The sequence below is a fragment of the Coenobita brevimanus genome, chromosome 101, assembly GCF_032717465.1.
Source record: "Coenobita brevimanus isolate Jiangsu-jjx chromosome 101, ASM3271746v2, whole genome shotgun sequence".
NCBI classification, from domain to species: Eukaryota; Metazoa; Arthropoda; class Malacostraca; order Decapoda; family Coenobitidae; genus Coenobita; species Coenobita brevimanus.
In genome coordinates this window covers 674,085-700,743 of record NC_137054.1, presented here as the reverse complement: position 1 = coordinate 700,743, position 26,659 = coordinate 674,085, and the positions used below count along the sequence as shown (strand labels likewise).

Here is a 26,659-nt window from a genome sequence, read left to right as displayed (position 1 = left end):
GGTGAACTGATGATTAGGAAAGAAGTGTTGTGCAGTAGAATTATCATTACTCCTTTGCTCACAGTTGTGTATTGGGCCACAGCCTGCCACTTTGTTCCTTGCCTGACTGTTGTAGTCCACCCCTCGCTCACCACTCAGCTGGTTTGCAGATAATACAGTAAATACGTACAGATTGCAAGCACAGTAATTTTATCCAACAAAGCAAACCTTCATTTCTGTCAGCTACATTTGATCATCTAAGCAAATGCATTCTAAGATGATGTATAAATTCATCTCAGAATGGCTTTGAGGAACAAATTGGTGGGCTGTGGCCATACACAACTGAGGAAGGGATTCGTGATAATTCTACTGTACAACACTTCTTTCGTAATCATCAGTTCATCAATAAATACTGAAGATTTATTTCTTTAGTTTTTTTTTTCCATGTTTCATTAATAAAATAACAAATAATGTTTAACAAAATGAACTTATTGTGTGCATTGTGCACACTGCAGTCATGTGCGTTACGTCTATGGGATTTGTTTAAAAGGTTATGTTTCAAATGAAGTTATTTTTGTGGTCCTGGATACAAGTGGTATTGTACAGTAAAAGACCTCCCATCCAACCACCAATAATCTGAAAATCTCAATACTGTATTCCAAATTTGCCAAGGGAATATTTTTTTTTTTTTTTTTTTTTTTTTTTTTTTTTTTTTTTCCTGGGCTTTAAGGATTTATCTGGCTTGGACTTGCCCTTGGTCTTGGATGTACCTGACTGAAACTATTCATCTATACTTCTTTGCATTTCCGGTGAGTAAAACAATAACCCATATCATTTTAAGTGTTTATGTAATGATCATGTACATACAGTATTTTTAATGTTTTCAAAGGGCCCTCCCAATAGTCCGAAAGACCCTTGGTCCCCTGCGATTCGGATTACAGGACTTTTACTGTATATACCACTGTGTCAGATGTCTGGGAAAAATAAATAACTGGAAAATTCCCAGTCTTTCCGGTTAACTGAGATTGCACAGTACAGTATTACAATACTGTATTAATACTGTTTTGTATTTTATGTTTAGCTTTCATCTTTTACTAATGGGAAAGCAATTAGGATAGAGAGTTGAGACAGACAGTAACACAATATCCAGCACACTGCTGATTGTTGAGCCAGTGAAGGGGGTACTGTGCAATAGCTGACATTTTGCTTTAAATGACTTAAGGCTTGGCTGAATTACAATGGATAATTGAGAGTTTATAGTTCATTAAATGCAAAAAAGTGTCTGGTGGGCTAGGAGTTGCCTGGTAGGTCCATGTGTTTTTTCCATTTACCAGTGTGTATCCAGTATGTATGACAGTTTGTCCATGGGCCCTCAAAGTGATCAATATATCCAGTATCTGGTCTAGTGGGGTATGGTAGACCAAGATGGCACATCATCACATCTCATTCTTGTGTTTTCATTTAAGCTCTGTACCAGTAAGTTATCTGTTAATAGTTTATGAAATTTATAACTCCATATGTTTGTATTATTACCTGAATCATTCTCCTCCCAGTTTACCTCTTTGCAGTTAAAGTCTCTTGTAAAGTCTAGTCCATTTCTTCTTAGTGCAAGTTTTTCCAGATACATCAACATATCTCTAGTGATACCCACATAGCTTTCATCATTCCATGTTCTTGTTTTGGGAGGCATATAAGCCAATCCTTTATCCATCTTTCTCTCATGGTCAGTTTGTATTCCTACTGTTAAGGCGTCTGCCTTGTTGCTGGCCATTTCCACATTTCTTGACTTGGATATCTGGAATTATTAAAACCTCACTAGACCTGCCTGCCTTTGTCTTTTTTCTGTATACTTTATCCACTCCAGTTCAGCACCACTGGTTTTATCTTTAATTATCTTTGTTTCACTTAAACATATATGCCAGTTTTTCCCTGGTCATATATTGTAATATGTTAACTCAAATTTTTTTAGATTAATCCATCTGCATAACACCACATAAGCTGCTCTCTGTTACTTTTACTGTGCATCTGTCTCCTCTACTTTCTCCTTTGTGATTTCTGTTTACTTTCTGTTTTCTCCCTAGTATACTATTTTCCTGTTTTCATTTTTATCACTAAAAAAAAAAAGTACTTCTTTGTTTTCTCATCATTTTCTTCATTACATCTCCTTTTAATCCCTGTATTACCTCTCCCGCTCTCTCTTCCTGGTTTACGTCCTTTCTTACGCCGGTCCCACTGAATCTTGAACTATCTTTCAGTCTTTATATGGATCTCAGTACCTCTTTGGCATTACTGGTTGAGTTGAACTGTATCTTAAGTGGCCCCTTCTCACTCTTTCGATACCATCCTAATTTCCATACTCCCTCGATCTCTTTCTCCCAACCAATATTACTTGTATCTGTTTCCTGGATCAGTTCCCAGGCTGTTTTTTCCTCTGACTCTTTCATTTCAGTTTTGTTCCTAATTTAATCGTCAATATCTCCTAACAATCAAATATTTTTTTCTATCAGATACTATTCTCTTTTATTTTTTCTCTCTTCCTTGTAATGTTCAGCACACATCCTTCAAAATGTACTTTTTCTTCATTTCTTCTGTCTCCAATTTCTCCTTTGTTCTTTTCTGTTCTATTTTTCTGCTTATTACCTGCCACACATTCTGCATATTATTCAATTATGTTTCTACTGCCTCTATTGTCAGTCATTTTCTCTTATGCATCTCTGTAATACTTCATTTTCTAATTTCATTTTGTGGCATCTGGCTGTAGGTATTTTTTACACCTCTGCCTCTACTGACTTTTTACTTTTTACCCACCTCATTTCTTTTCTCTCTCTCTCTCTCTCTCTCTCTCTCTCTCTCTCTCTCTTTCTCTAATTATTTTCTGTCAGTTACTCTTCTCATTATGTCAAAATTGTTCTCCCTTATATCACAAAGTTCATTAATTTTTCCTCCCAGTATCTCAATTCTTGCCAAAATTATTTTTGCTGCACTACTTTGTAACTGCCATTCCAAACCATTATTCATCACCATTTTTCATTTGGGTTTCAAAACCTTTGAATCCTTTAGATGATGCTGGGCTTCTGCTCTTATTTAAACTTATTTTTGCCCTAATGTCGTCATATGTAGGAGTCAGAGCCAAATGCGTAACCTTTCACATGAAAATGATGGTCCCAGTGGTCTAATAACTAACAATGTCCATCTTATAAGCCCAACATTTTTTTTTTTTTTTTTTTTTTTTTTTTTTTACCAGTTAATATTGACTCTACACTTAAATTTTACTTGCAGACAGGACCGACATAAATTTGAGTTGAACTCCATGTTCACAAAATAGGTGAAAGTTTGGCAACATGAGTTTGTCTCCATCTAGACGCATGCTGTCATGTGTGTATTTACGTATTTGTAGTATACAGGAATTAAGCAAAGCCCATGTTGTCTCCATATCTATAATTATCTACTCTGATTTTAAACACATGAATGTTTTTTGATTGCACCACCTTTTCGTTTAAGTCATTCCAAATACTTATGCTTCTGTTTGGGAAACTGAACCTTTTAAGATCATTAAGACATCTACTTTTCCTCAACTTGAAGTCATGACCTCTTGTTCTTCCATCATCCAACACAAAAAGATCCTCTTGATCCACCCTTTCCAATTCTCTCACATTTAAATATTGTGATCAGGTCACCTCTTTCCCTTCTCTTGCGCAGTGTTGGTAACTTCGGTTTTCCCAATCTCTCTTTGCATATGAGTTCCCTTAAGCACAGTATCATCCTCGTTGCCATCCGTTGAACCCTTTCTAGTTTATCAATATGCTTCTTCAAATGAGGTGACCATACCACAGCCGCATACTCAAGTCTTGTTCTTATTATGGTTACTATCAACTCCTTCAGCATTTCCTCGTCCATATAATTAAAAGCCACTCGCATGTTAGTCAGTAATCCATAAGTTCCTCCAATAATTTTGTTTATATGCTTTTCTGGTAACAAGTCATCGTGAAAAATAACTCCTAAGTCTTTCTCATCTTTTCTTTTACTAATTATCTCATTGCCCATTTTATATGTCCAGTGCAGTCTTCTTTCACTCATTCCCATTTCTAATACATGACTCTTCTTGGCATCAAAAATCCATTTTCCAAGTCTGACTCCAGCTGTGGAGTTTGTCCAAGTTCTCTTGCAGTATTTTACAACTATCAATACATTTAATATGTTTCATGATTTTAGCATCATCTGCAAACATACTTATGTAACTATTCAGACCCTCTGGCAAATCTTTCACATTTATCAGAAACATTATTGGGGTTAAGACAGAGCCATGGGGTACTCCACTAGTCACGTTTCTCCAATGTGAAACCTTCTCACCATCCACTCACTCAATGTAGTGCTGCTCTCGGGTGTCTGCCCTGTCTTCTCCTCCATCCTTCTTTCCTTCCATCTTCTATCTTTTTTTCCTTCGTTCTTTCCTGGTCTTTCTGCCTATGGATGACTTTACACTCACTCTTCTGTCTTTCATTCCTTCATTCTTTCCTCTTCCTTCTGCCCGTGGGTGACTCTACACTGAGTGTCAAGCCAAATGGTTTCTTGTACACCAGGAAACCATTTACTACGCTGAGTGGTAACCATATAACCAAATGCGCCTGGTGGTTTAGTGGGTAATTATTGTGCTCCAGTCGGATTGAGCCGGTGAAGGTTTATATCCAAGGGGTGGTTGGGGTTTATTGCTCATGTAATGCCACTCAGGGATGAGTGAGGCTGGTCACTCTCATCTTAAATGTCGGGACCAACTGCCTAGCCCCGGGCTCCTACGCTCCTCATGGGGCAACGTAAGATTGGATGATGGATGGATGGATGAAACCTTGTCTCTTACAACTGTTCTCATCTGCCTTCCTATCAAATAATCTCCCATCCACTTTAATAGTTTCCCATGTGCCCCTCCAAAGGTCTTCAACTTTACAGCAGTCACCTGTAGGGCACCCTGTCAAATGCTTTCTTCAGATCAAGATAGACACAATCCACCCATCCCTCTCTATCTCTTGTATGACATCTGTTACCCTGCTGTAGAAACTTAATAGGTTAGTAACACATGATCTTCTTCCCTAAAACCAAATTGTCTTGGTGTTATCACTTCATTTTCTTGTAAATGCTTTATCCATTTTTTTCTAATAATTTTCTCACAGATTTTACAAACAATACTTGTAAGTGATACAGGTCTGTAATTGAGTGGATCTTCCCTATCTCCTCCCTTGAAGATTGGCACAATACTAGCTCATTTCCAATCTTTAGGTAACTTTCCATTTCCCAACGAGGTCTTGATTATGACATAAACAGGGGATACTAACTGGTCTGCACATTCCTTCAGGATCCATCCAGCCGCATCATCTGGTCCCATTGCTTTTCTCACATCCAAACCCCGCGTCGGCTGTAGCATCTTATTTATGTCAATTGTAATTTCTGCCATTCCAATCATCCTGGGTTCCATTTCAGGTTCCCTAATTCCTCCTGCAACACATAGACTGACTGCAGCTTGTTGTTCATTATTTCACACAAATCTTCTTCTCTTTCGTAAGTTTCATCTCCATTCCTCAATCGTATTATACTGTCTTTAACTTTCATGTTACCATTTACAAATCTATAAAATAGTTTCAGCTCTTTTTTACATTTAGTTACAATATCCTTTTCGTATTTCCTTTCTTCTTCTCCCTCCACCCTTACATATTCATTTCTTACCTGCTTGTACACCTCCCAAGCCCTTTCACTATACCTTCTTCTCACATTATTCCATGCTCTTTTTCTTACCTCATATGCCATTCTGCATCTGTTGTTAAACCGATCTTTCTTCCTTTCCATAGCTGCGGAAAATTTTGGGACATATTTACTAACTCCTGTTTTATACATTTCTATAAAAAACTTGTATTTCTCATCAGCATATGTGATCGTATTCATTTTACTCCAGTCTACATTTTGGAAATAGTTTCTCAGGGAAGCAAAGTCTGCCTTCCCATAATTGTTTCTATTTTCTCTGTGTTTTTCATCCCTTTCTCCTTCCTTTACTCCTGCCACTACCATCTCAATAACCAGAGGATCACTTTTACCAGAGGGGCATTGGTAGGTAATGTTTCTCACATCATTGGGGCCCTTTGTGTGTGTGTGTGTGTGTGTGTGTGTGTGTGTGTGTATGTGTGTGTGTGTGTTCTTACCTTACCTTACCTAATTCTTACCTAATTGTATCTTTACAGGAATGAGTCAACGTACTGTCCCGTGTCTTAAACCATATTTATCGTACATATCCTTAAATTTGTGAATTGTTTTGGCACACACTATTTCATTCGGTAGTGCATTCCATTGATCAATTGCTCTGTTTGGGAAACTGAATTTCCTTACGTCTTTATCACCTCTCTTCTTATGCAGTTTTTTGCAGTGTCCTCTTGCTGATGCTTCTCCATATGTTAAGTAATCATTTATGTCTATTTTCTCCTTTCCTGATATGCATTTATATAGCATTATCATGTCACCTCTTTTCCTTCTCTCCTGTAGTGTTGGTAGATTCAGTTTATTTAGTCTTTCTTCGTAGCTTAGGTCCCTTAAGCTTGGTATCCATCTTGTAGCGGCCCTTTGAACTTTTTCAATCTTGTCTATATGCTTTTTGAGATGAGGACTCCAGACTACTGATGCATATTCCAGGGTTGGTCTAATGAATGCCGTTATTATCCTTCTTAGCATGTCTTCATTTATGTATGTGAATGCTATTCTCATATTTGCAAGCAGTGTATACATGTTCCGTACCTTCTCGCTGATGTGGTCAGCTGGAGATAGTCTGTTATTGATAATCACATCTAGGTCTTTCTCTCTTTCTGATGTGTATAAGGTTTTATTTCCTAACTTATAATCCCAATCAGGTCTTTTTCCACTTTTACCAAACTTGATTACATGACACTTGTCCACATTGAATTCCATTTGCCATGTACTACTCCATTCATGAAGTTTATTTAATTCTTCTTGTAGCTCTTTACAAGAGTCTGTGTTAGTAATTCTCCTGTGTATTTTTGCATCATCTGCAAACATATTCAGATAGCTCTCATTTCCAGTGTTACTGTTTATATCATTTATATACACTAAAAACATGATTGGTGCCAGCACTGAACCCTGTGGTACTCCTCTAGTCACTTCTTTCCATGATGAGTAGTTTCCTCTTAGTACTGTCCTCATTTCTCTTTTTATGAGAAAGTCTTGCATCCAACAAAACAGTTTGCCTCGAATTCCTCCTTGATGGTACAGTTTCCATAAAAGTCTTTGGTGTGGTACTGTGTCAAAAGCTTTCTTGAAATCTAAATAGATACTGTCCACCCATCCTTCCCTTTCCTGTATTGTGTTTGTTACTCTGTCATAGTAGCTCAACAGATTAGTAACACATGATTTTCCTTTTCTGAAACCAAACTGTCTTTCTGTTATCATACTGTGTTCTAGATGGTTTACCCAAGCTTTTCTTATAAGTTTTTCTAATACCTTGCTTACAACACTGGTCAGTGATACTGGTCGGTAGTTGGGTGGATTTTGTCTATTTCCTTTTTTGAATAAGGGGACAATATTTGCTTTTTTCCAAATATCAGGTAGTTTACCTTGACTCAAGGATTTCTTGAAAATTAAAAATAATGGTTTACTTAACTCCTTTGCACATTCTCGTAATACCCAACATGAAATTTCATCAGGACCACTTGCTTTTCCTCTGTCTAATCTACTTAACTCCTCCTGTATTACTTTTTCTGCTATTTGTATATCTGGTAGTATGTGTGGACATGCGTGTTCCACATAGTCCCTCTCAAAATTTTTTTCTTCTGTAAAAACTAATTGGAAATTCTTATTTAGTGCTTCACAAATATCTTTCTCTTGTGTATGATTCCCTCGTCCTTAATGGATTGTATTATATCTTTTACTTTAGTTTTGCTTCTGATATAGCTGTAAAACAGGTTTGGTTGATCACTACTTTTATTTATTATATCCTCCTCAAACTGTTTTTGGGCTTCCCTCCTTATTCTTGTATAGTCGTTTCTTGCCTGTTTGTAATTATTATACGCCCTTTCACTATTGTGTCTTCTGTATCTATTCCACAACAAATCTCTTCTTTCTTTTGATTTTTTACATTCTGTATTGAACCATTTCTGTATTTTCTTATCTGCTTCTTTGTGCTGTGAGATGTACTTCTGGACTCCTATTTCATAAAATTCACAAAATTTTTTATATACAGCATTTAAATCTTGTCCTCTAAGCTCATTTTCCCAATCAACTTCTAAGAAATACTTCTTTAGGTCTTGATAATTTCCCTTTTTATAGTTTAGGCCCTTTTTGTAACTATCATTGCTGTTTACTATGTCATATGCTATCCTGAAGTTATAATTTAGTACTGCATGATCGCTTTTGCCGAGTGGAGGGTGATGTATTAAACTGTCAATATCATTTTCTTGCCTTGTAAATATTAGATCTAGCACTGAAGGTACATCAAGTCCTCTTTTTCTGGTGGTTTCCCTCACATGTTGCGTTAAGAAAAACTCTTGTACAAGATCCAGGAGCTTTTGGTCCCAACAGCTTTCTTGGCTATTTATATCTAGAGTATTCCAATTTATATTTGTATTGAAGTCCCCAGTTAGTATAATTCTTTCTGATTTCTCTTCCATTTTATGTAGCAATGATCTTACACTCTGAATTGTACTCTCTGCCAGGTCCTCATATTCGTCTCTTTCCCATGTGTTTGATCTGGGTGGCATGTACAAATTGGCTACAATTACTTTACCTTCAGATGTGTTGATCTCTACTGCAATCAGTTCTACTTGTGATGGTATATCTAGTTTTATTTCCATGACTTTTAGATTTTTCTTAGTTAATATTATAATTCCTCCTCCTTTTTTTTAAATATCTGTCTCTTCTCCATATATTGTATTCCTCTAAGTTTAGTATGTCATTTGATATCCTTGGTGTTAATTTTGTTTCAGTTAGGCATATTATTTGTGGTTCATTTTCTCTGACATAATCATTCATCTCTAGTAATTTAGATACCATTCCATCCACATTTGAGTACATCAACTTTATTACTTGTCATGACATGGTTCTACTACCTTCCTCCTTTTTCTTCCATCCTGTTTGTGTACCACTTTCGTACCTGCAATCCTATTACTTTGTAAAAAAATGTCTTCTTCTCCTCTTCTGATCTTCCCTTATTTTTTGTTTTTGCTTCCTCCCTTTTCTCTTTCAGTAATTCCAGTTCCTCTTGTGTTAGGCATCTTTTTATCCATACATTTTTGAACTCCTCTTTTTCCTTAAGATTCTTTGCATTTTTTAGTATCTCTTCCACAGTGTTTACACTCTGGAAAGTCACCTTTAGAGGCCTTGTCTTGCTTTTCTCGTATTTCCCTAACCTTTTGTGTTCCTCTATGTCTTTACTACAGATTTCCTCTGATACTTCTTTCAGTAAGCTCATTACATTTGCCATCTCCTTTTTGTCTCTTGTGATCTTGTTTTTAACTTCTTCCTCTTCTGTACCAGTGATTGCTATTGATCTGTTTATCTCTACTGAATCTCTGACTAACTTTGAATTGTTTTGGATTATTCTTTTCACCTCCTTTTTAATGCTTTTTTCCTCCACCCTTGGTTCTAAGTCTTTCTTTACTTTCACCATTTCAGCATACGTGGTTTCTACATCATTTTTGTAGCTTTGCACAGCATCATTCACTTGTGTTGTCTTCTCCTCAATATCACTGCTCTGGTCAATAAGACTGCTAACTTGCCTAATTGTCTCTGTGTAATTTTTGAACTCTTCCATAACACTCTCGTGATTGACTACTGTACTTGCCATTTCACTCATTTTCTTCCTAAGTGTACTCAATTCCACTGTTAGTTCACTGATGGTTGTGTCTTTCTTATTTGCCTCCCTTCCTAGTTTTTCTATTTCTTCCTTTTGCAAATTCATCTGCTTCTTTATTTCATCAATTTCATTTTTGAAAGCCATTTCTAGTTTGTTTACTCGTTCAACCAGTCTATTGTGAGTCTCTACTTCAACCAGTTCTTGGTAGAAATCATCATTTTGCTTTTTACCTTTATCCCTTTTCTTTTCCAAATTTGATTTACTGAAGTATATATCCAATTTGCAATACTTAAAGTGCAAAGCATGTACTTACAATCTCCGTGTTGTTGTAGTCTAAACAAACCTCAAGAGATGACTCAGCGTATTCCTTCGTCTTGGTTCTATTTCCTGGTTGAACAAGTCTTGTTTAAACTTATTATTTTATTTCCTTTTAATAATGAACAATCATTTAGTCTAACCTGGTACTGAGCTTGACTCATACAAAGATACTGTTTAGGTAATGCCACTGGCCGTGATGATTTGGTACGGAGCGCCGGTGTCGCACGTCCGCCTAGATTGAATCCCTCTGTGTGTGTGTGTGTGCACACCAACCTAGTTGTAGTACTGTCTACAGGAATTGAGTGAAGCTCGTGTTGTCTTGTCTCCATAACTTGTATTATCCAATCTGCTTTTAAACACATGGATGTACTTTCCTTGCACTGCCTCCTCTTCCAGACTGTCCCAAATGTCTATATTTCTATATGGGACACTAAATTTTTTCACATTGTTTAAGGATCTATTCTTCTTCAGTTTCTGTTCATGTCTTTTTTCCCTGCCATCATCATCCACAAACAGGTCTTCTTTGTCCACATTTTCCGGTTTTCTAACATGTTTAAACCTTATAATAAAATATCTTCTCTCTTTTCTCTCAGTGATCATTAGCAACTTCAGTTACTTCAGTCTCTTTTTATAAAACAATTCTCTCAAAATTGGTAACATCCTACTCACCACCCTCTGTATGTTTTCCAGTTTTTTAACATGCCTCTTTAAGTGAGGTGACGATAGCACTGCTGCATATTTTAATTTTTTGTCTTACTGTGGATACATTTTTTCATCCAGATAGCTGAAAGCCACTCTAATATTGGCCATCAATTTGTATGCACCTCCATAGATCTTATGCCTTTCTGGTGATAGATTATTCTATATGGTCACTCCTAAATCTTTCTCTTCCCTTGCATTGCTGATCCTCTGTCTTCCCATTTTATTCTCATAATTAGCTTTTTTGCCACTTATTCCTATTTCTAGCACATGGTTTTTTTTTTTTTTTTTTTTTTTTTTCAATAAACTACATTTTCCACATCTGTTTATAAATGTACAATTTGTTTAAATCATTTTGCAACTCCTCACAATTGTCACTGTTCTTGATTTGCTTCATAATTTTTGCATCATCTGCAATTTTCATTGTTTCAGTAATGCAGAGAGTAGGCTAGCATGCTTTCCAATACAAGTTCCTCTAACTCTCAGCACCTAACTACATGCACATTACACACTACACTTCCCATTCAAAATTTAACCCCCCCCCCCAAAAAAAAAAAAAAAAAAAAAAAAATGGCATCAACAAACCAAGCCTCGTAGTCCCTCCACCATCCACCTTTCTCCCGGTGATGACCCGCAAGATGCCTGGAACCGCTGTCTGACTCACTTCTTCATTTCTGCAACATTCATGGCCTTTCCTCTAACATTCTTTCTGCTCAGCACTACTTCTCTTCCTCTAAACCTCACCTCTTTTCCTAACTGAGATGCAGCTGTAGAGAGGTGGCCTGCAGTCCTAACGGACCCAGGTTCGAATCCCGGCTGGGGCAGGGAACAATTTAAAGTTCATTAAATCAGACTTTACTGATCTACCAGAAGACCCGCCGACATGTCGTAAAAATACCCCCGCTAATGCCAATACACCAGTCCTGTATGAGACAGCCCTAGCATGTATTCAATATAGACGGTGGGTGTTAGCGCCGAAGTGGTGACATGTAGAGGTGTATGGGATGTAGGAGGACTGCTGGGCCTTGATAGCAGGCTGTGAAGCCTATGCCCAGAGTCGGACACTTAAAAAAAAAAAAAAAAAAAAAAAAAACTTCTTTGTATCCTCCTACTTTCTCTATACTTATTTCAAAGTCAAAGGTGGCTGTTGTGTATATGTGCACAATGACATATCTTGCTCACTTGTCCTTGAACTTAAATATTCAGAATACTCCACTCTCTGGCTATGGCTTTCCTGTCATTCTCAGACTAAATGTATCTGTGCTGTTTACTTATCCCCAAATTCTACTGACTATGAAAAATTCTTTAACTATCTTACTTCTAAGATAGAATGCATCATATTCATTTCTCCTTTCTCTGAAATCTCCACTGTAGGAGATTTCAGTGTTCACCACCACCTTTGGCTCTCCTCTCCTTTCACTGATCCACCTGGTAAACAAGCATACATCTTTGCTATCCATAATAACCTAGAGCAGCTTGGACAGCACCCTACCCATATCCCTTACCACCTTGGAGAGAGTTCCAACATACTTGACCACTTCCTTACAACTAATCCTTCTGCCTACATTGTTAATCATTCCTCTCCATTAGGCTCCTCCAATCACAAGCTTATCATCTTAACCTGTCCAATTGCTCCAGTAAGGCCTGTGGACCCTCCAAAAAACCATCAGTTGTGGCAGTTTGGAGCTGCTAATTGGGAGAGCCTCAGGCAGTAATTCTTTTACTTTCCCAGAATTATTATTGCTTCCATGGCCGAGAGCCATCTGAGTGTGCTTCGCACATTATGGAGGTTATTCTCTCGGGCATGGAAGCATACATTCCATTTTCACATTCTTTGACTAATGCAAAAAATCCTTGGTTTAAAATACAGACTAAATACATAAAATCCATCCTAGACAGTTTACCAACCAATAAAGCTCCAGGCCCAGATGGAATTCCTCCAGTTGTTTTGAAAAAGAGCTCCCCATAACTTGCCTCTGTTCTAGCTAAATTATTCAGAATATGTACTTCTTCATTCCCTAGTTCTTAGAAAGAAGCCAGTGTGCACCCAGTTCTGAAGAAAGGAAGTTTCTTTGACCCCTCTGACCACAGACCAATAGCTATCATGTCTTCTCTTGGTAAAATATTTGAAATTGTAATGAATAAGCACATAGTTAAACATCTTGAATCCAACACCTTAATTAGTGATAGACAGTATGGATTTTGCCACAAAAGATCCATCATTGATATACTTATCTCCTGATGCACACTATCCATTAACCAAGTGACCAACATGGAGAAACTCATACAGAAGCCCTTGGTATTTTTAAAGCTTTTGACAGAGTGTGGCACCATTCCCTGCTATCCAAACTCCTTTGCTATAGACTAACGTCTTTTGTTTCTCTGATTTCCTCATATCCCAGTAACAGAAAGATAAAAGTAGATGATGTATATTCCTATTTCCATTCAGTTAACCTGCGGAGAGCGACCATGCTTCCGTAGTTACCGGGCGCCAAGCAACGATTTGGCTGAAATTTCGAGTCTTACAGAATTGAATGATTCATACAGTGCTCGTCAGAAGTATGGAGCGCCCTGCATCCCTCCTGAGAAACAAACCTTTCAACATTGAAAAAACATATAAATAATGCATTTTATTTACCTTTAGTGCTTCGTAGGGTAGCCTTTACGTTTCTTCACGGACCTGAGATGTCTTGGAAGTGAAAGGGCGAGGCTCCTGAGGTGCTGGAGCGGTATTTTGTCCCAGGAGTCACGAATGGCGGCTTCCAGCTTAGGCAGAGAGCTCACGTCCTTCCCTTGGAGACTCTTCTTTACAAGGTACCAGAGGTTTTCAATCGGGTTGAGGTCTGGGCTATTTCCTGGCCAGTCTGTCATGAATGATACCTCACAGTCACGAAGCCAATTGGTGACCGATTTGGCCTTGTGAGCAGGTGCACCGTCCTGCTGAAACACTCGTGCACCTGTTAGCTCGAAGGAGTCTGGTAAATGATCACACAGAAGCTCCAGGTAAACATCCTGATTCACTCTGAGGTTCTTGGGAAGTACAACAAGCTTCCCCAAACCCTTCCCTGAGAAACAACCCCATACCATGAGTGAATCAGGATGTTTAACTGTGCTTTCTACATACCGTGGGTCAAGTGGGTCACTACCTTTGCGTGCTTCTCTGTTACAGGTAACACTAAACGTTGCCTCATCAGACCACAACACTGACAACCATTGCTCCTCACCCCAGTTTAGATATTTATTAGCAAAGGCAAGCCTACGAATTCTCTGGCTGCCAGAGAGAAGAGGCTTTTTCACAGGCTTGTGACTTGTGTAACCAAGCTCATGCACCCTACAAGACACTGTTCTCACTGACACCTTACCAAACACTTCTGGGTTGCTCTCCTTAATTTTCCTTGCACTCACACGAGGATTAAACTCCACTGCACGTTTTAAAACATTAACAGACGTTGGGGAAGTTTTCCTAGGCCTACCAGACCTCGGTTTCTTTGTGGGAACTTCACCACTGTTTTCCTCCCGAAACCGCGCACACCAACGACGCACTGTTGATCGTGCCACACCAACCAATTCACTAATTTCCTTTGTCTGGTGGCCTGCCTCCTTTAGAGCAATGATCTGGGATATGATTTCACTCGATAGTTCACGGGTAGGTGCCATAACAAAGTTTTAAAGGCCAAAACACTGCGGGACACTCGGTAAAAAATGGCGCAATTTGAGAGGGACACTCGGCGGAGTTCCTCTCTCTCAGCAGCCCACCAAATGGCGCAAGTTGAGAGGGACACTTGGCGGAGTTCCTCTCTCTCAGACAGCCCGTGGGCGACTGAGGCGGGAACCAACCAGCGTGTCGGAAGGTCTCAGGCTACCGTGACGTCATGCTCGGAGCTCAAACTTGTGGCTCAATTCTTATCCCCAAAAATGGGTGATTCTTTTTGGGCCATAAGTATTGCGCGCCCGGCGGACAACGCTGAATACTTCTGACGAGTACAGTACATCATCGTCTTGGACATGTTCGCATGCATCGGGCAATATATATATATATATATATATATATGCTGAACTTTTTAAGTGTCTCAGTTACACAGAGAGTAGGCCAGCATCCTCTCCAGTACAAATTTCTCTAACTATCTACACCAAACTACATGCACAGTACACACTACACTTCCTATTCAAAATTCAAAAAAAAAAATGGCGTCTCTTCACCAAGCCTCGGAGTCCCCAGGGGGGGGGGACCATAAATGCCCCCACCATTCGCCCCTCTCCCGGTGACGACTCGAGGTGCCTGGAACCACTGTCTGACTCTCTTCTTCTTCATTTCTGCAACATTCGCGGCCTTTCCTCTAACTTTCGCTCTGTTGAGCACCACCTTTCTTCCTCTAAACCTCACCTTCTTTTTCTAACGGAGACTCAGCTGTCTGAGGCAACTGACGGCAAACCCTTTTCTGTATCCTCCTACTTTCTCTATACTCGTTTCAAAGCCAAAGGTGGCTGTTGTGTATATATACACAACGACTTATCTTGCTTTCGTGTTCCTGAACTCGATTCTTCTGAATTCTCCACACTCTGGCTTCGGCTTTCCTGTCATTCTCTGACTAAATATATCTGTGCTGTTTACATATCCCCTAATTCTACTGACTATCAAAAATTCTTTGACTATCTTACTTCTACGATTGAACACATTCTATCCATTTCTCCTTTCTCTGAAATCTCCATTGTAGGAGATTTCAATGTTCACCACCACCTTTGGCTCTCCTCTCCTTTCACGGATCCACCTGGTGAACAAGCCTATATCTTTTCTATCCTTAATGACCTAGAGCAGCTTGTACAGCACCCTACCCGTATCCCTGACCGGCTTGGAGAGAGCTCCAACATACTTGACCTCTTCCTCACAACTAATCCTTCTGCTTACTCTGTTAATCTTTTCTCTCAGTTGGGCTCCTCCAATCACAACCTTATTACCTTAACCTGTCCTATCACTCCGGTACGGCCTGTGGACCCTCCAGGGAAGCGTCGTCTGTGGCATTTTGGAGCCGCAGACTGGGAGGCCCTCAGGCAGTACTTCTTTGATTTTCCCTGGAATGATTATTGCTTCCATGGCCGGGAGCCATCTGAGTTTGCCTTGCACATTACAGAGGTTATTCTCTCGGGCATGGAAGCATACATTCCTTTCTCATATCCTTTGACTAATGCAAGAAAGCCTTGGTTTAATCACGCTTGTTCTAATGCTGTCCGCAACAAGGAGAGGGCCTACAAAAGGTACCGGAGCCAACCAACCTCTGAATCACATCATCTTTACGTGTCTGCCCGGAATCGTGCTAAGTCTGATCTTCGCTCTACTAAAAATAATTTCATCCATACTAAATGCTCTCAACTCTCCAACTCGAATTCTTCCCGCTCCTTCTGGCACCTTGCCAAAAATCTTTCTAACAATTTTACCTCATCATCCTTCCCTCCTCTTTTCTACTCTGATGGTTCTGTAGCTATTTCTTCTACTGATAAAGCAGATCTCTTCGCACAGACTTTCTCCTCCAATTCCACCTTAGACGATTCCGGTGCTGTTCCTCCATCACTTTCCTCCTCTGACTTCCTCATGGCCGACATTAAAATTTCTTCAGTTGATGTATTTTCTGTCATCACTGGCCTCAGTACTAACAAGGCATATGGGCCTGATGGGGTCCCTCCTGTTGTTCTCAAGAACTGTGCTTCTGTGCTTACACCCTGCCTAGGCAAACTCTTTCGCCTTTGTCTGTCAACTTGTACCTTTCCTTCTTGCTGGAAGTTTGCTCTCATTCAGCCAGTCCCAAAGAAGGGTGACCACTCCCAACCCTCCAACTATCGTCCAACTGCTTTAACATCCTGTATTTCAAAAGTTTTCGAGTCAATTCTCAATAGAAAAATTTTAAGGCATCTTTCCTATCACAACCTTCATTCTGATCGTCAGTATGGGTTCCATCAGGGACGCTCCACTGGCGATCTTCTCACCTACCTTTCAGACTCCTGGTCATCCTCCTTTCGGGACTTTGGCGAAAGCTTTGCCATTGCACTTGACATCTCAAAGGCTTTCGATCAAGTCTGGCATAAATCTTTAATTTCCAAACTACCCTCTTATGGTTTCTATCCTTCTACCTGTGCCTTCATCGCTAGCTTCCTTTCTGGTCGTTCTATAGCCGCTGTTGTAGATGGCCATCGTTCTTCTCCTAGATCTATCAACAGTGGTGTTCCTCAGGGCTCTGTCCTATCACCAACTCTCTTCCTTTTATTCATCAATGATCTTCTAAGCTGTACATCTAACCCTATCCACTCATACGCTGATGACTTCACCCTTCACCTTTCAACTCGGTTCCCGCAACTCCCATCTCAACAGTTACTTCAGCAAACAAGGGATGAGGCTATGGGACACCTAATGTCTGACTTGGCTCGTATCTCTGACTGGGGTAAAAATAATATGGTTGTTTTTAATGCATCTAAGACTCAGTTCTTACACCTATCAACCCGACAAAATCTTCCACAGGTATACCCACTAATGTTTAATAATATTCAGCTTAATCCTGCATCATCCTTGAACATGCTTGGGGTTTCATTTACTCGGGACTTATCTTGGAAAGATCATATTACATCTCTTGTAAAATCTGCTTCCAAGAGATTGGGTGTGCTAAGCCGACTCCGTTCTTTCTTAACCCCTGCACAATTGTTGACTCTATATAGAGGTTTTATCCGCCCCTGTGTGGAGTACAACTCTCATGTGTGGGGAGGCTCCCCACATACAGCTCTTCTCAATAGGGTGGAGTCAAAGGCTTTTCGTCTCATTAACTCTCCTCCTCTTACTGACTCCCTTCAACCTCTGTCTCTTCGCCGCACTGTTGGATCTTTATCTCTTTTCTATCGCTACTTTAATGGTCACTGCTCCTTTGAACTGTCTGCTTGCATTCCTCCACCTCTACGACGGGCGCGTACCACCCGTCTGGCAGCAAACTCTCATCCCTTTTCTGTCCAACTCTCTAATGCAAGAGTTAACCGTTACTTCCAGTCTTTCATTTATGCAACAGGTCAGCTCTGGAACTGTCTCCCTCTGTCTGTGTTTCCTGCTGCCTATGATCTCCAGTCTTTCAAACGCAGTGTGTCCAGGCATCTCAAAATGATCGGATCTTGAATTTGGCTCTCTATTGTATTTTGTTTTTCTCTTGGAGGGAACTGTTACTGCGGGCTCATGGCCTTTGGTTCCTTCTTCTTTGCATAAAATATATATATATATATATATATATATATATATATATATACAGTAAAAGTCCAATTCTTCGGCATCCAATTCCCCGACAAATCTGACATTTCGGCAGTTTTGAGAAATAGTCCCATTTACGAAAATCTCAGATCGTTCGGCAGATTTTCCGATTTTTTTCGTCCCCTCTACTGCTGGGGACTTCTTCCAGCAGTAGCAGACTCCAATCAACCCCTTCTATTGTACAAATGTAAATAAGGAACCTACTATAAGTTTAGGTAAGTGCATGTGAACTTGTAGGCCTACTGTACCATTACATTTATATACAGTATGTTCACTAATTTCTTTATTTTTCATATGTATAGTACTGTATTCATTACAGTATTGTACAGTATCTAACAGTATACAGTACTGTCTTCAAACACATTTGTAATGATATGAGTAGTGATGATAGTGTTCACCGAAACATAAGGTACTGAGTGGGTAGGGTTTTTGATAATTCGGCAATTTTGATTTTTCGGCACTTGCCTGGTCCCATAGATGCCGAAAAATCGGACTTCTACTGTGTATATATATATATATATATATATATATATATACAGTACCCTCTCACGTCCAACACGTGTTTGTCCAGCACGATTCGCATCCAGCACGGAGAGCAAAATATTAGTACGATTTAATACGATTTAAGTACTGTACTGTAAAACGAGTGCATAAGCATAACACTGACGGAGCTCCGAGAAGTGGGTGAAATCCACAGAGTTTGCCTCTAGCACGATCACCCCTGGCCCAGCACGGTCATACTGGACGTTCCCGTGACGTTGACAGCCAATCAAAACTTCCGATCAAGTAGAATCCCCCACCCGCTATCGTGACGTGATCGTGATGCCGCCCAATGAAAAACACAGCTGCTCTCACGTGATGTTTTGTTTAAATTTCTCCCGCCACAGTGCCATTCAGTCGCATAATTCACATTGGATGGTGCTTTTTTCTCGCTGCATTTTCTGCCCTTGCTACTGCATTTTACCCTGCTCACGATGCCTAGGAAGCCTTCTGAGAACCCCAAGAAGTGGTGGCACCTCCCTCAGGCCACCAAGTTAGAATTCATCGAGAGGCAGAAGAAAGGGGAGAGGAATTTCAAAGGATTTACGAGGGAGGTTGAGGAGGAGCAGCAGCCATTATCTGCTATTGACGCCAGCAGCCATCCTCCAGGGACCCAGTAGGACTACCTACAGCCTCGTATATCACCTTCCATTCCCAGCAAGCCCACCATCAATATCCTCAAAGGTTAGTTATCATTCATAGTACAGTACCATTTATTATAATTACAGTAGTACCAATATTTGTATAGGTATATGATAGGTATTTAGGGTGACTTTTCCTAGGGTTGCTGACATAATTCATTTTTCCCCTTAAGCTCTGTTGTTTGTCCAACACGTTTTTGGTCCAACACGGGACCCATGCATGACAATATTACTGTGTTGGACGTGAGGGTACTGTATATATATATATATATATATATATATATATATATATATAATCAATCAATCAATCAATCATTTCCTGTGGCACCCCACGGGATGCATAGGGTCTCAATGAACTCTCTCCACCAATATTTGTCTCTTGCCATCTCCTTCAGGTCCCACCAACACTCCTCTCCTGCTTCTTTTTTCATTATCCTCAACCAGGTTTCCCTCGGCCTACCTCTACCTCTTCTTCCTCTAGCAATCCACTTTGGCACATCCTGTATTAAACAACCTTCTTTTCTGTATATGTGCCCCTGCCACATCCAGCGAGACAGTCTCACATATTCATTAACTGGTTCCACTCTCGTAATATCCCTTACTCTTTCATTTGTAACTCTGTCTTGCCACTTTACCCCAAGAATCCTTCTCAGTATTTTATTCTCAGATCCTAATACTTTCTGATCCGTTGCAATTGTACTGTACCATGACTCATGCCCGTAAATTAAAATGGGTCTAACCATGGACTTGTAAATTTTCACTTTAGTATGTACCAAAAGCATATTATTATTCCAAACAGATTTCAACATTCCAACAGCTCGCCAAGCCTGTCTAATCCTCTCCTCAATTTCATTGTTTAATGATCCATTAGATGATACAATCATTCCCAGATATTTAAAGTTTTGTACATTCTTCACCACATTATTCCCAATTACACAATCGGTTTGGTTCTCCACGTTCATATTAATAATTTCAGTCTTTCCACAATTTATTACCAATCCCACTTTTTCTCCTTCCTCCACCAGACAATCGAGCACCCTCTGCATCTCGTAAATACTTCCGCAAATCAGTACAATATCATCAGCATAGTCCAAATCCATCAGCTTCTTATTTTCTTTCCAGTTAATTCCTGCACCTGTTCTCCTTACAACCTTTTTCATAACATAATCCATAACCAAAACAAACAACAATGGCGAAAGAACTCCTCCTTGAATCACTCCTGACCTAACTTGAAATGGATCACTCAAAGAACCACCCACCATTACCTTACAAAAAGTACCTTCATGCAGGCTTCTAATAATATTTACAAACTTTTCTGGTATGCCATAGAATCTCATGATTTTCAACATAGCTCCACGTGAAACACTATCAAACGCCTTTTCAAAATCCACAAAACACATACTAAGTGGCATTTTCATCTCATTAGCTTGTTGCATTAGATGCCTTACAATAAAAATCTGATCATTACAACCTCGACCCTTTCTAAATCCCGCTTGTTCTTCTCGTAAAATTTTATCAATTACAGGCTCTATTCTGTTCAGCAAGATTTTGGAAAAGACTTTTGCAACTACAGGTGTCAAAGTTATCCCCCTCCAATTGCCACACACACTTAAATCTCCCTTTTTTGGTAGTTTTATAATCACTCCATTTTTCCACTCTTCTGGAATTCCACCATTATCCCAAGCCACATTAAAAAGTTTCAAAAGTGCATTCATCAACTCGTCATTTTCCACCTTAAGCATTTCAGGGAATGTTCCATCCTCACCTGGAGCCTTAAAATTCTTTAACTCCTTTAGAGATTTTGCTACCTCTTCCAAAGTTATATCCCGTTTCTATCTGCAAATCTCTCGGCTGGCAAAATGTCCTCTTCAGCTGGGATTGGTCTATTTAGAACAGATTCAAAGTGCTCTTTCCATCTTCCTTTTATATCCAAATCTTTAGTCATCAAATTACCATTTCTATCTCATACAGGTATTTCCTTCCTTCTCTTTTCAGTCCTAGTTAACTCCTTTATGGCCTGATACGCTGCTCTTGTGCTCTGACCGTCATTTTTACTTAATTTAATTTCTGTCTCTGTCGCTTTTTCATCATATAGTCTCCTCTTATCACGTCTAACGAGTCTTTTTACTTCAGAATGTAAACTCCAATACTTTGCTCTAAGTACTGCAACTACCTGGCCATCAACATGTTGTTCTTCACTTCTTAACTTAGCCTCTTTCCTTTTCTGAATTACATTCCATGTTTCATCTGACATCCACTTTTTCCTTCTCGCTTTTCCCTTTTTCTTAATAGTAACCTTAGCACTCTCATGCAAAACCTCTTTTACCTCTCTCCACATTTGATTAATATCATTGTCTTCAGATTCCATCAAAGTCTGCAGGACTAGAAACTTGTTTCTACATTTGCACCGAAACTTTTCCCTCGTGCTCTCATCACTTCTCAGCTCATCAAAATCATAATTATTACCTCCTGTACAATTACCATTAACGTTTCTCTTAAGTTTTATTTTAATCTTTGACACAACAAGTTGATGATCACTACCTATATCTGCCCCCCTCCTTACGCAAACATCTTGCAAATAACTCCTATGCCTTCTGCTAATTGCAGTGTGGTCAATCTGGTTACAATATTTACCACATGGTGAAATCCAAGTAGTGTTATGTATTTTTCTATGCTCAAAGATAGTTCCACCAATTATAAGGTCATTTGCCAAACAAAAGCTTGCAAGTCGCACCCCATTTTCGTTTCTTATACCAACACCCTCCTTACCCATACAGTCTTCAAAGCCATCCCTACTACTGCCAACAATCGCATTAAAATCACCAATGCAAACTAACACATCATGTCTTGCCACTCTATTCACTACATCCTGCAGCTTCTCATAAAAGTCATCCTTCATTTCATCAGCAGCCTCATTTGTCGGAGCATACCCTACAACCATACTGATATTATATATATATATATATATATATATATATATATATATATATATATATGACCACATTAAGTCATATGGTAGTGAGATAAAATGGCCAGAAGATGAACAGCTGGTGGCACGAGCAACCCACCCACCACCCGCGGTGATTGAGGTAGGTCATTGTCTGGGAAAAACAGCCTATATTTACCAAGGCATTGGCAAAGATGACATGATTACTGTATCATCAACTCTCTCTCTCTCTCTCTCAGAGAGAAGGAATAGAATGGAGAATAAGAAAGAAGAGGAGGGAGGGAATTGAGAATAAGAGAGAGAAGAGGGACAAAGTTTATGCCTTATCTCCTCACCCAAAGAGACGCTTCTTTGCCATTCCCGTATTTATTCTCTCTCTCTCTCTCTCTCTCAGAGAAATGCCCTTTATCTCTCTCTCTCTCAATTGTGTGTATGTGTGTGCGTGCACAGATCCCGTTTATCTCTCTCTCTCTCTTTCTCTCTCTCTCTCGTGTGTGTGTGTGTGTGTGTGTGTGTGTTTGTGTGTGTGTGTGTGTGTGTGTTTGTGTGTGTGTGTGTGTGTGTGTGTGTGTGTGTGTGTGTGTGTGTGTGTGTGTGTGTGTGTGTGTAGATCCCCTAGCTCCTGGTGCGGAGTTGGCGATGTCATGGGAGGAAAATTAGTTAACGCTCCATGGTGTCTGTGCATGTGCGTGCGTATTCTGATCGTATATGGGACAGTGCATGGGTGGTATCGAAAGTTGCCACTTGCCCCTATTTCCCGAACAAATTTCAACCACCTACCTCTTGTGGTGCAGTTTTGGTACGCCTTTGAGAATCGCACTCATTTGAGGCCTAACGCTTTCAACTCTGATAAGTCCCAAATGAGGCCAATCGCTCTCAACGGATTAACACCATCATGCCACAAGGATCAGTTCTGGCTCCAACCATACTTTTAATTCACATTAATGATCTCTTACCTGTCACCTATAATCCCATTCATTCATATGCAGATGACTCAACACTTCACAATTCATTCACACTTAAAGACCCATTTACAAAGTTTAATATCTCTAACTCACAACTTAATACAGCCATCTCCATAAATCAAGACTTGTCTAGGATCACTTAAGGTGGACAAAATAACCCTGTCTCATTTAATGCCAGTAAAGCCAGATATTGCCAGATTCCCATATTTCCTTCAGTGCAACTAACATTGCTATCTCTTAAAGTGTTGAAATTCTTGGTGTATCACTCAATATTGCCCTCAGCTGGACCTTTCATGCCAGATCACTTGCTAAAACCACCTCAATTAAACTTGGATTATTGTACAGAATTCATAGCTTCTTCACTGACGAGCAGTTTGCTGTAGTTTATGGGAGTCATGTGTGCTTTCAGCTGGAATATTGCTCAGCCTTTTGGAATGGATGTGGAGAAGTTGCAGTAGAACAGCTAGATAAAATTTAGAACAAAGCTGTTAGAATTTTAATAATCCTGCTATTACAAGTAAACTACCTCCCCTACAGGCAGGAAGGAATGTTGCCTCCCTTATATTATTTTATAGATACTTTTATGGCAAATGCTCAGATGAAGTTGCACCCATTGTGCCATCTCTCTATGCCTTCCCCTGTGTTACACAGCTATCTGGTAGTGCTCATGACTGGAATGTCACACTGCCATATTGCAGAAGTTCCACCTAACAGAAATCTTTTATTCCCTGAACTGCATCTCTTTGGAACTCACTTCCACAGAGTTGTTTCCCCCTAAACGTCAACCTACAGCTGTTCTAGTCCAATTGTTTTAGAAATTTTATGAATGGAGGACACCAGTAATCTTGTTTATGGATTATTATTTTTTTTTTATTAATTTTGTTTTCCTCTTGTTATTAAACAAAAACAAAACAAAACAAAACTTGAATATTGTGTCCCATTCCTCAATACCTTTAGTGCAAGCATCTTTGTATCATCTGTGGTACAGAGGAAAGAGGCTTTTGTTTTACTAATTCATATTCCATTTAAGATTATTGAGTAATGCTATGAATCTCCTCATGTCTTGTGTCATAGATTAGATTGGTATGCATGTGAAGGTATAATGTTCATATTGATTCACCTCTGCTGCAGGTGTCACTGAGTCTACGAACCTCCAACAACCCACCAGTGCTGGAAGTGGGACCAGAGAAGACAGAAATACGCAGTGTTGATAACTTTCAGGCAAGTTAAGGATATCCAGTCAGTGGTACAAGAGTTCCTGTGATATAGTACAGGCATTCCCTGCTATACGATACCCCGCCCTTAGCAATTTGAAAAAATTAATACCCTTCTCCGCCTGTCAATGGCTACTTCCTGGTTATCCGATGGGTTTTGTATTTTTTAACCGATTTTTATGATGTTTTAGGCTTAATTTTTTTGTTTATGTTGATTTATAAACGGTTTTTAGACTTAGATTAATATATTTTAGTCATAGGTGGGGTGAACACTGTCATTTTTGGGTATAGTTTACTAAATTTGATGTTTTCCAGACATATTTTTGATGGTTTTCAGATTTTATTTTTGGGTAAGGTGTGTTATAAACTGCATTGAGGCTTAGTTTAGCTTGTTTTAAAGCTGTTTGAGGGATTGGGTGAGCTAGAAACTTGTTTTTGGACTCATTTGGGAGGTTTTGGACTTGGCTGGAGGGTAATCCCAAGGCTCCCAAATGCATCCCTATACTTTCCATGTTATAACGTCCCCATTTAACGATACCCCGGCTGAATGATGAGTTTTCTGAAATGCATCTCATTGTTATAGCAGGGACTAACTGTACTGTATTAATAATCTATAATGTTCATTTGGGCATATGGAGAGAATGGATGATGAACAATTGGTGAAAAAGATAACTGGATCGGATGTGAGTGGTGTAAGGCTGAGAGGAAGACCACGAATAAGATGGATGGACAGTGTGAAGAGAGTGTTAGATGCGAGAGGGATGTCTTTTGAGCAAGGAAGAGTGGCTGTGCATGATAGGAATGATTGGAGAGAAATTGTGAATGAATAAATGGTGACCTGGCCCCGAGGGGATATTCTCCTGCATTTGGTCTGATCAGCTGATCAGATCAGGTGTGGGTAAGGGGATGGATCCATTGTGATGTGGTAGGGGTAAACCAGCTCTTCTGTTGGGCCCTGCTGTGGATGTCACTGATTGCACTGTGCAGTTGACCCTCGTGCAGTGTGGTACAGTGAGGATCTGTCCCTTCTCCCCTTGGGGCTAAAATATGAATCAATGTGTGTATTTGGACGAGTAAATTGGGAGTGTGTCGTCCTGTCTTGGTTACCTCCCTTTGTTTGGGGGGAAGCAGCTTAGTAGATATAAAGATAGATAGTTAGATAATGTTCATTTTTCAACAATTTGCCTTAATATTTTAAAATGTTCATATTTGAAACATAATGCTTTCCCTCTACAGTACTTTATAATTTCTTGCATCATCACAACCACACCTCCTTCTTCCCTTCTACTGCCACCAGGTTTTTCCCACCACCATCCTCATATTACCCTTAAGGTATTCATTTACAGTTACTGTTTGCCATTTACTGTATCTGTATATATTCTGGTACTCCAAAGAGTATACTCATCATTTGTGTTCTGTGCCTCATGTCTACTATGTCACCTTGCAGACCATACAGAACAAAACCCTGTGCAATCATTGACTGCACCACTCCCACAGCTCACTTTGAAACTAGTCTGCCTTGCTAGCGAATATCTGAATGTGTGTGGCACACATTTCTGTTTGGCATCTCCCTACGTGTCAAGTGGGGTTGGTTGAGGATTAGTGCCCCTCTCTGTAAAACAATTAACTCTAAGCCCTTGGCACCTCTGTTGTTATATAACAGAGCCACACAACACAAGTATACACAAAACAGTCACCACACAGACATTATCAGACAATCTTCATCAATTTCCCACCTCCAGACATTCCTACACTAATAATAAAGAAACACCTACAGTACATACCCACTTCACACACATGGTAATACAATTATCAGACTCTCATCAACAATTTCCCACCTCCAGACATTCCTACACTAATGATGAAGAAACACCTACATACCCACTTCACACACATAATAATATAATACCTCAGTTAGAACACTATGCTACAGACCCCCCTTCCTGATGTCCCTCTGTCAGACAGATGGATCTGCTGGGCCAGGCATGAGCAGCAACACCAACTGATACTTCAGGAAGTGTGATTACAGGAAAACAGTTTTATGCAGACACTTCAGAAATAGGAAAACATTCACCACTTGTAATAAGACTTAATTGGGACAGTTCACATAAAACATAGAACAAGCACAAGAAACTTTTTACCTGGCCATTTTCCAAAAATTGACAAAGCAATATCCACCTGCACTGGAATCATTACAACAGCCAGCAAGCCTTATATTCCTAGTGGCAACATTGAATGC

The 26,659-nt window shown here is 39.6% G+C and overlaps 1 protein-coding gene across 1 annotated transcript in view; it reads left to right on the top strand.

The window, feature by feature from the left end:
- LOC145414873 (beta-sarcoglycan-like) overlaps positions 1-26,659 on the top strand; it is a 152,463-nt gene that overhangs the window by 82,969 nt on the left and 42,835 nt on the right. Inside the window, exon 5 of the mRNA XM_080284293.1 lies at positions 24,338-24,427. Coding sequence (XP_080140419.1) covers positions 24,338-24,427 — 90 coding nt within the window. The remainder of the gene's footprint in view (positions 1-24,337; positions 24,428-26,659) is intronic.